The following is a 13,451-nucleotide window of genomic DNA, read 5'->3' as shown; positions in this document are numbered from 1 at the left end:
ATCAGAGTCAGAAATACTTTATTGATCCCTGGCAGGAATTGGGGCATTACAGTTGTTCTTACATAAACATAAGAAATGTAAGAAAATAGAAATAAAGGAGTATGTAACATGTCAATTATGTACATAATGCTACAATATAAACACAATATATGTAAAGAAACATAAGTATTAGGACTATCAAAGTTAATGTGATTACGTGATAAAGCAAAATCGTTTTAATGCCATTAATTTCTTTAACACATCAACACAATTGATCTTTCAGAGGTTGTAGTGGGCTCAGCTGTAAAGCCAGAGTGAAGATACTGGCATCATGAAACTAGAAACCTAAGGAATCCATTGATACCAACCATGTCATACTAGCTTGTCACGAAGGAGGTTAAGTAACGCTCCAAACTTGCGGCAAATTTTGGCGAGGAAAAACTGGCATGGCCATTTTCAAAGGGGTCCCTTGACCTCTGACCTCAAGATATGTGAATGAAAATGGGTTCTATGGGTACCCACGAGTCTCTCCTTTACAGACATGCCCACTTTATGATAATCACATGCAGTTTGGGAGAAAGTCATAGTCAAGTCAGCACACTGACACACCGACAGCTGTTGTTGCGACTAATCATGGACAATCATACGATTCATCGCGATTAAATATTTTAATCGATTGACAGCCCTAATAAGTACTAAAATTGAAAATAAGAATATGAGAATATAAAAAAATATGAAATATGTACAAATATTTGCATTAAGACGTGCAATATATAGCATATACAACAGCATACAAAAAAAGTAAATACAAAATGCTGAGAAGTAAAGATACAAAAGCAAATGTCTCATCCTTATCATAGCGTTCTGAATGTGTATCTAATGTGATTTGAAATTCATAACAGATCATGTTTTCAGAGTGGGAGTCAAAACCCAGGAGATAAACATGCATTAGTAGCCTATATAAATATATATTTGTCTCCATAAACCAGGAGAGAGGCAGAATGTAAGGGTCTAATGTTGATGATTGGAAAAAATGAACAACCTCTTGATCTCATATATATGAGAACATTTTCTCAGTGAGACTCTTGAAAGCATCCCTTTATTCATTTACATTTATTTTATAAACATCTTAAGTGAGATGGTATAATACTGATCATCTTTGTTTAGTAAAAAACAGCAGAAAAAAATGCCATATCAAGCAGCAGCGGAAAAAAAAAGTAAATACAAAATACTGAGATGTAAAAATACAAAAGCAAATGTCTCATCCTTATCATAGTGTTTCTGAATGTGAATCTAATGTGATTTGAAATTCATAACAGATATGTTTTCGGAGTGGGAGGTTGTAGTCAAAACCCAGGAGATAAACATGCATTAGTAGCCTATATAAATATATATTTGTTTCCATAAAACCAGGAGAGAGGCAGAATGTAAGGGTCTAATGTTGATGATTGGAACAAATGAACAACCTCTTGATCTCGTATATGAGAACATTTTCTCAGTGAGACTCTTGAAAGCATCCCTTTATTCATTTACAGTTATTTTATATACTGATCATCTTTTATTTAGTAAAAAACAGGAAAAAAAATGCCATATCAAGTGATATGATGCTTTTAGTAAGCAAGCTTTTTTTTTTTCCAAATAAACTGCAACCTGAACAAAACCTTGCTCAGCTTACCAACAAAAAAATACAATTGAGCTGGCCTTGTGAGTGCACACACACGAGCGCACACACACGCACGCGCCCACTAGACAATAAACTAAACATCAAAAGAAGAAGAAGAAGAAGAAAATAGGCTTTTTTTCACTAAATAAAACCATCACTCTGTAATGGCTGTAAAAAGACGATAAACAGTGCAGGGACTAATATCTTCAAGCAAATGCCATATCTCCTCTCTGCCCTTTTTTCTTCTTCTATTTTGCAACTTCCTTCAGTGTACACACTCTCAAAAAAAACAGGCTTAGAGCTTTTTTTTTTTTTTTCATAGGGGGGTATTTTTAATTCTAAAGCGAGGGATTGGTCACACTTCGTCTCATTAGCATGAGGAGCCGTATAAACCCCGCCACTGCAGAATTTGGAGAGCTGTGTTGAAGAAGGCGAGGCAACAAGCGTGTCTGTCTGACTGGCTGGCTGGCTGCGCGCAAAAAAAAGGAGCGACTATAACTTTCACTTCACAAGCATCAGTTCATAAAAGCTGTGGAGAGAGAGGAGAGGAGAGCTGCATGGAGAGCTCACTCCAGAGGTGAACTGGGTCTCACATCTGTTTCAGGCTGCTTACAGAAGAAGGGAAGATGATAATAAAGGGCAAAACTTATTGGCATCGGTGGATTTTTATATTCTCCATCCATCATTTTCTATTCACCTCACTGGCTCAGTCCGATGGAAATACTATCCGATACCACACCAACGAGGAGGACGCGCCAGGTACAGTCATCGGAAACCTCGCCAAGGACATGTCCTTGAGTCTGTCTCCTCACTCCTCCAGGACCAATTTCAGGATGATGAAACAATTCAACGACTCGTTCATTAGGGTGAGAGAAAGCGATGGAGAGCTGTCTGTGTTGGAGAGAATAGACAGAGAGAGGATCTGCAGACACACTACTCCTCCATCACAGTGTCTCATCACTTTCGACGTGGTCAATTTCTCCAAAGAGCGCTACAGATTGATCCACGCAGAGGTGGAAATAAAGGACATCAACGACAACTCTCCGGAGTTCCCACACAGGGAGTCTCTAGTGGAGATGTCCGAGAGCTCACCGGTGGGCACCCGCATCCCTTTGGATCCAGCTGTGGATGCAGATGTTGGGTCAAACTACATCCAAAGCTATCAAATCTCAGTGAACAGCCACTTCACTATTGATGTGCTCCTGAGAGCGGATGGGGTTAAATATGCGGAATTGGTGCTAATGAAGGATCTAGACAGGGAGATTGAGTCTTCATACACTGTGGATCTGGTCGCAACAGATGGAGGGAGTCCACGCAGATCCGGATCAACAAAAATCACTATAAAAGTGACTGACTTTAACGACAACAGTCCAGTTTTTGATCAGAATAGTTTCTCTGTGAGTCTCCCAGAGGACGCACCGGTTGGAGCTGTCATCCTGGACTTGAACGCGGTGGATGCTGACGAGGGTCTGAACGGAGAGGTGGTCTACGGGTTTGGAAAACAGGTCTCCCACGAGATCAGAGAACTTTTCCAAGTGGATCACAAATCCGGGCGCCTGACGCTCAGGAGCAGTGTGGATTTCGAGGAGAAAAGCACCTACGAGGTGGACGTGCAGGCGACCGATCTGGGAACCAATCCGACCCCCTCCGTGTGCAAAATCATCATCCACGTCACGGATGTTAATGACAATGCTCCAGAGATCAGCATCACACCGATGACCTCCTCCATCACCACGGGCGCAGCGCACATCAGCGAGGCTGCAGACAAGGACAGTCTGGTGGCTCTGATCAGCACCTTGGACAGAGACTCTGGTGTGAACAGCCAGGTGCATTGCACTCTGTATGGACACGACCACTTCAAACTGAGGCAGGCTTATGAGGACTCTTACATGATAGTCACAGCTGCTGTTTTAGACAGAGAACGGATTAGTGAGTATAACCTGACAGTCATGGCTGAGGATTTTGGGTCACCTCCTCTGAGAAAGATCACCCAGTACACCATCAGGCTCAGCGATGAGAATGACAACGCCCCTCACTTCACCAAATCTGTCTATGAAGTTTCAGTGGCTGAAAACAACGCTCCTGGTGCTTATATCACCACAGTGGAGGCTAGTGATGCAGATCTGAGCAATAATGGCAAGATCACCTACAGGCTGGTGGACAGTGTCATCATGGGCTCCCCAGTGAACACCTTTGTGTCTCTGAACTCGGTGTCTGGCTCCATATACGCGCTGAGGAGTTTTAATTATGAGGTGATGAAACTGCTAGACATACACATCCAAGCAAGTGATGGGGGGTCACCACAGCTGCAGGGCACAGCTGTCATCAGGCTCAAAATAGTTGATCAGAATGACAACCAGCCTTCCATTGTAGAGCCGCCCCTTTACAAGGGATCTGCTGAGGTTTTCCTGCCCAAGGATGCACCTGCAGGTTATGTGGTAACCCAGATAAAGGCCACAGACGCTGATGAAGGCGTGAACGCACAGCTGTCCTATAAAATCACCGAGGGGGGACACCTGGGTTTCTCCATCAACAGAGACACAGGGAAGGTGCACGTGAGCCGGCAGCTGACGTATGATTTAGCAGACAATGTCAAAGTCACAGTGTCGGTCAGTGACAATGGGTCCCCGGCGCTCACCTCCACAGCCATTATACACTTCAGCTTCATAGAGGGAACTCTACCCAGCATGCCTTCCTTGGCTCAAAATGGCAGCGAGGAGCTCTTTGAATGGGACATGTCCATAGCCATAATCATTGTCCTGGCAGGGAGCTGCTCTCTCCTCCTGCTGGCTATCATTCTCATCACAACCATTTGCAGCCGCCGGAAAAAGGAGACAAGGGAGGCGGGGTACGACGATAAAGAAGACTTGCCAGATGTGGAGAAAGTGGAGAGCGGTCATGTCGACTCATTGATTGCCAACCACAAAGGCAAAGTATTTGATGCCCATCCATTTCCAGAGAAGCCTCCGTTGGCGGCCAGCAGCAGCAACACAACAACAGAGACAGGCTGCGAGGATGGCAGGCAGACAGCAGGCATCTTTGAGTCGAACAGCAGGGTGATGGAGGGGAAATTAAAGGTATAAGTCATTACTTTTCCCAGAGATATTTGAAAGTTTCCTTTGTCGTCTTTTTGAATCTCGATTCAAAGTCGAATGTGTTTGTATCTCTCCGCAGGGTTACTCTACGCTACCGGGATATGGGAAAGAAACAGTGAGGCCGATAACGATATGGAAGGGCAATTCGTTCACGACAATCTCAGCGAGAGATCCCCACATCAGCGGCAAGGACAGTGGAAAAGGGGACAGCGACTTCAATGACAGTGACTCGGATATAAGTGGAGATGTGCACAAAAAAGAGTCGCCGCCAACAAACAGTGAGTGTCACAAAAAACATTACAAGATAATAGCCTCATCAAACAGAAATGAGAGGATGTAAAGGTGAAATCCATGCTTATGTTTGAATCAAAGCAATGTACCGTACATATTCTACCCAGTTACAGCCATGGATTTTCTAACACACCAAAACACCCTCAACCAGGTGAGCCAGCGAATGCATTCGTATTCCACCCTGACTGTACACACTGCTGTTTCCCACAGGTCTCTGGGCGTGCACGAGCGAGTGCAAAGTGCTGGGACACTCGGACCGCTGCTGGAGCCCCTCGGCGACGAGGCCCAACACGAGCATGGCCTGCGGACCACACCTGTCCACGTTCAACAAGACGGCTTCGCTTCCCCGGAACACCGGAAGGGAAAACTACTATCCGGCTGTCTTACCAAAAACCAACGGTCTGCAAAGCGTGTACGAAAAAGTCCAACACCAGGAATTTGATTATATTCTCGTTGGCCCACAGACGCCGGCCAGAATACAGGAAACGGACGAGATGTCCATTCCAGAGTACACAAACTCTTAAAAGTCACCAAAAAGGGATCCTGTCTTTCTACTGTACAGTACTTTTAATTGACTATGTTGGATTGTTGCAGTGTTTTTGTAGTATGTCATGTGTCTTTTTTGGCTCATATAAGACTGTTCATTGTATCATGTGTAATATGCAAGATTTTGTACATTAATAATATATTTTTCATAATGATTCAATGTAAAGAAGACTTTTATTATGAATTTTCAAGAGCATGTGTTACTATTTAAGGGGCATGAATGACCTATGGACATTTAAGGCTGAAAGGGGCCTTTCTGCTGTGGAAAACAATCAATATGGAAGATTACCATGTTTGTGGTAGATTTTGTCACATTTGTTGCACAAATAAACAGTTAAAAGCGAAATTGTTTTGCTGTTCAACGACAGTTTAAAAGAGCGGGCTCGCTGGGACTCAAATGTAATCTCATAGGAAGAGTGCAACCTATTGTCCTGAGGAAATATTCAGAACAGCACACAGAATAACCTCAATTAGCCAACTGAATGCATTTCATTTGCCTTAAAGGCTTATAAGCTGCAATAAATAAAAATGTGGTCCTCCAACGATCACAGTTAAATTGATAGCAAGCATAAGCCAATGTCATATTCTTTTCATGGCACACAATGTATGTGGGTAGCCTCGATTTGCATGCAAATACTGCTTTTTCTGATCAAATGCTCTCACAATTACATATTTTTCCTAAGGTCAAAGAATCCCCTCACCTTTTCTGATTGCCTCCCAGCTTACCAATTATCCAAATACGTGGTTCAATCTGTTTCCAAGCAACAGCAGCACTGCACATTTGAATCTCTTTTCTTGCCATGTTTCTTCTTGAAGTCATGATAAGGACCGAGTAACCTTGGCCACAAAACTACTTTTCTCACATTGTCAACTATACTGTGTTGTGGGAATATAAAGACCCAAGGCAGCTTTATTTACAGAGCACTTTCATCACAAAGAAACTCAATGTCCTTTATATTTAAAATAAAATTAAAAGAGGCATAAAAAGTCAAATAAGCATCAGGCATATGCAACACAGTGGTATAACAATAAAGAAAAACATATTTATACTTACACCCAATACCTACACACACTTAGATCGCAGCTCATCAGGCACAACAGAATTCACTTCTGCATACAAGTTTGACTGCAGGCAGTGCAATCTGTTCACTCTACACCTGTAACCACAGAAACTCCAGAAAATCTGCAGTACTCAAATAAATTGATATCCAGCAATTAGAGGTGGGTGATTAAATGAAAGGCATAAAGCATAACTGACTAATATGCAAGTACATATGTTTTCCTGTGCTATTAGTACACTTCTTTTGAACTTAAATTAAGAGTTTACTTTCAGTTTATGCACTTATCAGAGGTATACTTGACTCATACTGACAAGTATACTTAAAAGTCCAAGTAAACTTGGCTTATACTGACAACTATACAGAAAAGTCTAAGTATATTTGGCTCATAGGCCTACTTGCTTAATCTTTTGATCAAGATATACTTAAGTGTAATTCAGTATTGTTGCCTTATAGGCCTACAGAAAAGAACACGTGGCTTGTAGTTGTGCTTACTTTTGATAGAGTAGCCTATCAAAGTGTGTGAGAGTCTGTAAAAGGAGGTTTTGATATGAATTTACATCAATTCATTAAGTTTTTGGACTATCTGTTCACCGTAGAGGCATGCGAAAACACATTTTTTTAAAATCTCATCACTAATCAAGTCATATAGCAAAAGGAGCAATTGTCTTTATGAAATTGGCTTTACTATGAGTTAAAGTATGTGGCAAAGGGTGGTGGGGACAGTAAGTTGGAAGTAGACTAGCCAACAACACCACATGGGGACTTGCACCCGAGGAAATACAAAAAAACTTTAATACATTTCTGGTAAATGAATAAGGCACACAGATTTTTTATTGATGAGGCAGAGACACATTTGAAAAAAGTCAAATATTTTATTAGAATTAATAAAAGAAAAAGCACTTAATAAGATGGGACTGAAGCTGTAGGGAAATAAATGATTAAACAGATTAAAAATTACACAAACTAATATGGGAAGCGTCTCGAGAACTTCTGTTATGATTTGACGCTATATAAAAATGAATTGAATGGGGTGATTAAAAAAAATCGAATGTGACCGTAAAATATTACAGCTGCCAGTCCAAAGTTAAAATAAACAAAACTAAGCTAAGGCCACTGTTGGAGAGGCAGACTACACTGAGGAGGGTGCTACCACTTACTCACCTTGGCTGAAACACAGCAAACCTCACAGCAAAACTATGGTGCCATCTATTTGTGTCCCAGTGCTCTTAACTCACATGCAATAGGTGGAGGTACAACACCATGGGTGCCTAGCCTCCCAATAAAGTGACTCAGCTTCTGAAAGAAAACTTAAGCAAAGAGTTAAAAAACTAAAGAGAATAAACACAAACAACCCAGTTGGTTAAAAGGCAAAATTACTCAAACAAATCAAAAGTATTTTAAAAGGGACAATGCATGTAAATGAGGCAAAAGCAATGAGTATAGTTAAGGGGGCAAAGACAGCAGCAGTGTTACTTCAGGTCAACCTAAAATGAAACACATTAACAGCACTAATAATGCTGCAACTTAACATTACTCAATACTGAGCCACCCTACTCACCACCATGGGGCAGCACAAAGAACTGTTCAACAGAAGCAGTGCAACCGAGTGCCAGGGTAAGGTCAGTGTCACACAGTAAAAGCTAAAACCAAAATAAGCAAAGATCTAACTAGACACATGCTTTGAAAGACAAACTACAGTTTTAACCAGTGGTTCCACAGCATGCCAAGCAGAAGCAAGAGGACTTGACAGGCCCCAGGTGCTTTATATAGCCTGGCCTGATTAGTGGGTTGCTGGAGGAGGAGTCAGGAGTAAGGGGCTGCGTTCAAGAACTGCAGACACTATTCAGGGAACCAAAAAAATGCACCTTACCACATATACAAAGTATACTTTCATGACCTTGAAAGCGGAAATGCTCTCAAGTCATTTTCGGAAGTCCAAGTCAAGTTTCAAGTCTTTGATGCTGAACGATGAGTTCATCTTTCTACCAACCATTACATCACTGCCTGTGACACCAGCCAATCTGAGTTCAGAACTGCTTCAGAAGTTTTAGTTTGGTAGCACAGGATAGGCCAACTGGACCTACAGGTAACATTCAGACGAAGAATTTAGCTCAGAGAATTTATATCGACTGTGCGTCATTCACACCCAAATGTCAAAAAACCTCCTGCCGGATAACCTGATTCTCCAAAGTGAAGCAGCAGTATTAGTTGGAGGAATTATAGAGGACATCATGAGAGAGACTAATATGGAAAAAATCCAAAACACCACTCATGGATCTGGCTGTTTTGAACACTGCACGCCTCCGGTAAGACAGGCTTAATGAAGTTTTTGATTAGAAATATAATTGACATCCATGACATGTGAATAAAACTTTGCAAAACTCTTGAGGTTTTTTCAGGAATGTTATCAGTTGTTATTGTTGTCATTTCTTACTTTTGCATCTGTTGGACTTTGTGAAGGAACAGCCGACCTCTGCTGGGCTCAGTCGCCTCCTGAGATTTGGAGCTGTGGCTCTTATTGTCGGCGCTGTGTTGATGTTGTGTGCATCCATGGCTGCTCTCTACCTGTGGAAAGTCAGCGATAAAAATGTAAGTCGACTGAGGATTACGCTGCAGTTATTACAGTGCCCCTTCAATAACAGATAGGATGCTTTTAGTGGGGAATGGATCCAAAGTACATCCTTATTTATTGGCATTATTGTACAAGAGGTATTTATGTGAAAGGCAGAGATACTGTTTTCATAATCATATTCATCACTGTGAAATTGCATCTTTAATTCTGTTAGAGTACGTACAAACTACATAAATTGTTCCTGTTACTCTGCTCCATAAATAGTGTAATGTTTATGTGTCCTATTGAGCTCACCAGTAGGGCAAACATTCCCATCAAGGTCTGCAACAGCATCTCCTGTGGTGCTTTGCTCAATTCTCAGTGTGCTTTAAAAATACACAGGATTTCTGTACGAGGAGCAACACTGTAACTCTAATTACTGTGCAGGGGGATTGCATGAAGCTTGTTTTCCCTGTATCTCATTTCTATTGTGTTTTGCTGCAGTGTGATTTACATAACTTGACTAATCAGCCGTTTTAACGTGCCACCTTGAATGCTGCCAGGTTTACAATGTTCGCTACAGCATGAACATCAATGGGGAGGTGAGGCCGGGCGCCGTGGAAATCGATTCAGACAACAACCTAGAGAGATTTAAAACTGGGAGTGGAGCTGAGGAAGCTGTGGAGATTCATGACTTTCAAATAGTGAGTGAGTTTGTCCTTGTTCTCTCTCTTCCTGAGGTGGTTCAGCAGGGACTTTTCTGTGTGCTTAGCAAAGTAGCAAAGCTGTGAGTGTAAACATGGCATCTCTGTGATTCGGCGCAGGGAATAACCGGAATCCGCTTCTTCGGAGGAGGAAAGTGCTACATAAAATCCCAAATCAAAGCCAGCCTTCCACACATGGGAGTTCACAAGAAAGAGTCGCTGATGTTTGACCTGGTATATGCACACTACTTGATACAGAACGTTGGGGGAAATGAAATGGCAGGGTTAAAAGCATCCTCATTTCTTTTTTCTAAGTCAAGGACATTGTCTTTTTTCTTCTTGCAGACAGATGAAGTCATTCCAGTGAGGTTTGACGAGGAGTTTCTCGTATGGGTTGCTGCGGAGCAGCCGCTGAAGGACACCAGCTTTCTGAGCAACAAGATCCTGGATCTTTGTGGGGAACTTCCCATTTACTGGCTCCAACCTATCTATCCTAAAGGTTCTTCTCTTCTTTCTAGATAATATGTATTACTTCCACCCCATTATAGTCTATAAAACGGGGTCTGCCATCACAGAGCACGGCCCAATCCTTTTCCATTCTTTCATAGTTTATTCAAAGCTCGGTTGTGATTGCCCTGCTTATCTGCTGACACACTTTGTAAAAATGTACAGACTTGTCGGAGAAGTTGGTGAAACACTTGAACATCTTGAACACACTCCACATTTAGAGTACACCAAAAAAGGCTCCGGTCTTGTATTAAAAAAGAATGATGTTGAAATATGCAAGACTGCTTGAAATCACTGCTGCTTAATTGAATTATTCAGGACATCTGAGAGAGCCCCAGCTATGTAGGATTGAGCTCCGAGGACATGTATACGGCGTCTTGTGGATGTTGACCCAATACTCTTTCCTCTCGTGGCCTGCCGTAACAGATGGGGAGAGGAGAAAGAGAGACGCACGGCGAGCCAAGCGGCAGTTTAACATGGAGGAGTTGGAGGCAGCTGCTGGGGAGAGGAACCCGGTGAGTCACGAAGAAGATGACACCTCCAGAGTTGCGGTGGAAGAGGAGGAGGAGGAGGGGGCGCAGTCTGCTGCGGGGTCAGCATACAATCCCGAAAACCCCTATCATGTGAGTGCCAACTTCGTCAACAACACTGTTTATGATAAACAAGTCTCCAGAGCTGGTGCATTTTTGATTAAGATGCATATACTGAGCCCCGGAGCAACCCTTAAAGCAGCATTAGGAATTGAAGTTTCTCTGTTTTGTCAACACTTTCAGATGACTTCATCAAAATGCCAGCCTTGTTAGAAAATGTATTTTCACAGAAATAGAAATGAGAATAGGAGCCAGCTGATAAACAGCTGCTGCTGCTGCTGTTGAGCAGGTGACATATTAGTGGCTATGATTGCAGGTCGCTGGCTGCCAATCCAACGGTGATGAACTTCTGAACTGAAGTGAACTCCCATTGGTTATAAAAATTCATGTTGCTTAAAGAGAACTCTAGTCACGTGTTTGGGAGAAGTTTTTTTTAAAAAAAGATTTGAATTGCAAATGAGTATAGATTTGCTCTTCAAAATTAACATTGCTTCAAAACTGCAGCGCAGCGGAGGGGCCGGAGAGGAAGGCGCCATGACCTTTGACACCATGTTAGACCACCAGGGGATCTGCTGCTCCGAGTGCCGACGTGGCTACACTCACTGTCAGAGAATATGCGAGCCTCTGCGTGGATACTGGCCCTGGCCTTACAACCACAGAGGATGCCAGGTGGCTTGCCGAGTCATTATGCCCTGTCGCTGGTGGGTGGCACGCATTTTAGGTATTGTGTAAGAAAACACGCTAGTGTTTTTTTTTTGTTTTTTACAAAGACCCCCAAGGTCTCTAAACTTTCAGCTTAGTTATGCATGAAGATATTTATTTTCTGAATTTGACTGTAAATACTGCCAGAAAGCTTTATGCCTGTTAGCATGAAATGCAGATCATGATGTATGATTGTCTATACTGAAATACTTACACGTTTGTATCCAGACCAGGGGCGATTCTAGGATTAGACTATTAGGTGGTCCCCTAATGAGAATGTAATATAGAGTCAAGGGCTTAGGTTTCTTTTCAACAAATTAAGCGGGGATCTGGAGGAAAATTTGGGCGTCAACTCTTCATTTCCGGCATTCTGGTGAATTTATATGTACCAATTTCTGCCTTTTCTGCATTGAGTTATGGTGGAAATTACTTTATTTATGTAAAGGAAAATACAAAATTCAGGTGACAATTTAATTCATTGGATCCACAAGAGTCTCGGCTTTCCAGTCATACCCAATTTATGCAATTCCAAGACTGTTTAGGGACCCCAGTATGCAGAATTGTTAGAATAGGTGAAAATAACGCATTTATACAAAAAAAAACTGCATGGTTTATGCCCAAAACTGCATGTGATTATCATAAAGTGGGCATGTCTGTAAAGGGGGGACTCATGGGTATCTATAGAACTCATTTTCATTCACATAGCTTGAGGTCAGAGGTCAAGGGACCCCTTTGAAAATCGCCATGCTAGTTTTCCCTCGCCAAACTTTTGCATAACTTTGGCGCATTATTTAGCCTCCTTTCCGACAAGCTAACCTGACACGGTTGATACCAATGGATTCCTTATGTTTTCTAGTTTTATAAGATAGCATCTTCACTCTAGGTTTGATAATTATTTAATAGGGGTGCTGAGATGAAATTTAGGTGTGATTGAGCACCCCTGAAAATAGTCTAAAATCGCCACTGATCCAGACAAAATATTTAACATATAAACAGGTGCTTTCTTTTTGTATGCTGCTTCTTTCCATACAGTAACACTGGAATACATAAATGCCATTTTCCTATTTGCAGCAACAAACTCATAAATGAGCACATCCATTTTTGCATCATGTAACATCAAGGCTTAATGCGCTGTACTATGTTTAATGGAAGGCATGGGACTGGATCCAAAGGCTCAGCAGATCATGTACCTTTTCTGACTGAGTAGGCTTCAATAAATTCTAATTACAGTATATGCCGGCTTTGATGTCGATGTTTTTTTGTGTCACATCTTGTTTCCATGGTTCCACTGGGCGCTTTTCTGATAAAACTGAAGTGACAGCAATGGTTGCCTTAACTTCCATTCACAGCTCAGAATCAGTCTGAGGGCAATGCAATTTGTGCACACTGACATCTGCATTGATGTGAACTAATGTGAGATGAGTGTCATGGCAATGATGGAAAATATTTTCATAAAAGTGACATTTTTATTAAATAAATAAATATATATTTTTTTCTCTATGAAAAGAGAAGATGCTAAGCTACAACATGACATGATCACAGAGACGGAGCCTTTTTATACACAGCTGTTATTGGGGTGTTGAGGCTACTCTGAATACCTCAAAATCAAAAGAAATCAGATTACGATCTCTAAAGCCATATGCCAACTTTCTAAATAATTGAAAGGAGCCATGTTGCGATCAAGACGATTTCACAGAGGGTGATCCAGGCACATCAAATTACAACAGATGTGAAATTGCACCATATCCGCCACTAAAGCCGC

The 13,451-nt window shown here is 41.8% G+C and overlaps 2 protein-coding genes across 2 annotated transcripts; both read left to right on the top strand.

Annotated features, from left to right (window-relative positions):
• Positions 1-2,057: 2,057 nt before the first annotated feature.
• Positions 2,058-6,127, top strand: LOC141782601 (protocadherin 8). The gene is made up of 3 exons (XM_074659151.1): positions 2,058-4,719; positions 4,817-5,015; positions 5,239-6,127. The coding sequence occupies exons 1-3, from the start codon at positions 2,269-2,271 to the stop codon at positions 5,550-5,552; spliced, it is 2,964 nt and encodes a 987-aa protein (XP_074515252.1). The 5' UTR covers positions 2,058-2,268; the 3' UTR covers positions 5,553-6,127.
• Positions 6,128-8,485: 2,358 nt separating this feature from the next.
• LOC141782112 (leukocyte cell-derived chemotaxin 1-like) lies at positions 8,486-12,898 on the top strand. Its single transcript, XM_074658153.1, has 7 exons — positions 8,486-8,941; positions 9,096-9,224; positions 9,750-9,890; positions 10,011-10,124; positions 10,236-10,389; positions 10,824-11,020; positions 11,492-12,898. Exons 1-7 carry the CDS (start codon positions 8,786-8,788, stop codon positions 11,717-11,719), a joined length of 1,119 nt encoding a protein of 372 aa, XP_074514254.1. The 5' UTR covers positions 8,486-8,785; the 3' UTR covers positions 11,720-12,898.
• The last annotated feature ends 553 nt before the right edge of the window (positions 12,899-13,451 follow it).

The sequence above is a fragment of the Sebastes fasciatus genome, chromosome 14 (assembly GCF_043250625.1).
Source record: "Sebastes fasciatus isolate fSebFas1 chromosome 14, fSebFas1.pri, whole genome shotgun sequence".
Lineage (NCBI taxonomy): Eukaryota > Metazoa > Chordata > Actinopteri > Perciformes > Sebastidae > Sebastes > Sebastes fasciatus.
This window is presented reverse-complemented; position numbering and strand designations above follow the sequence as displayed.

Bases quoted from the DNA above. Each gene is read 5' to 3' on its own strand.
- LOC141782601 (XM_074659151.1), top strand. From the start codon at position 2,269: ATGATAATAAAGGGCAAAACTTATTGGCATCGGTGGATTTTTATATTC. The intron at 4,720-4,816 runs GTATAAGTCATT...ATCTCTCCGCAG, and splicing joins TGATGGAGGGGAAATTAAAG to GGTTACTCTACGCTACCGGG. The intron at 5,016-5,238 runs GTGAGTGTCACA...TGTTTCCCACAG, and splicing joins AGAGTCGCCGCCAACAAACA to GTCTCTGGGCGTGCACGAGC.
- LOC141782112 (XM_074658153.1), top strand. From the start codon at position 8,786: ATGTCAAAAAACCTCCTGCCGGATAACCTGATTCTCCAAAGTGAAGCA. The intron at 9,225-9,749 runs GTAAGTCGACTG...GAATGCTGCCAG, and splicing joins GGAAAGTCAGCGATAAAAAT to GTTTACAATGTTCGCTACAG. The intron at 10,390-10,823 runs GTTCTTCTCTTC...CTGCCGTAACAG, and splicing joins CCAACCTATCTATCCTAAAG to ATGGGGAGAGGAGAAAGAGA.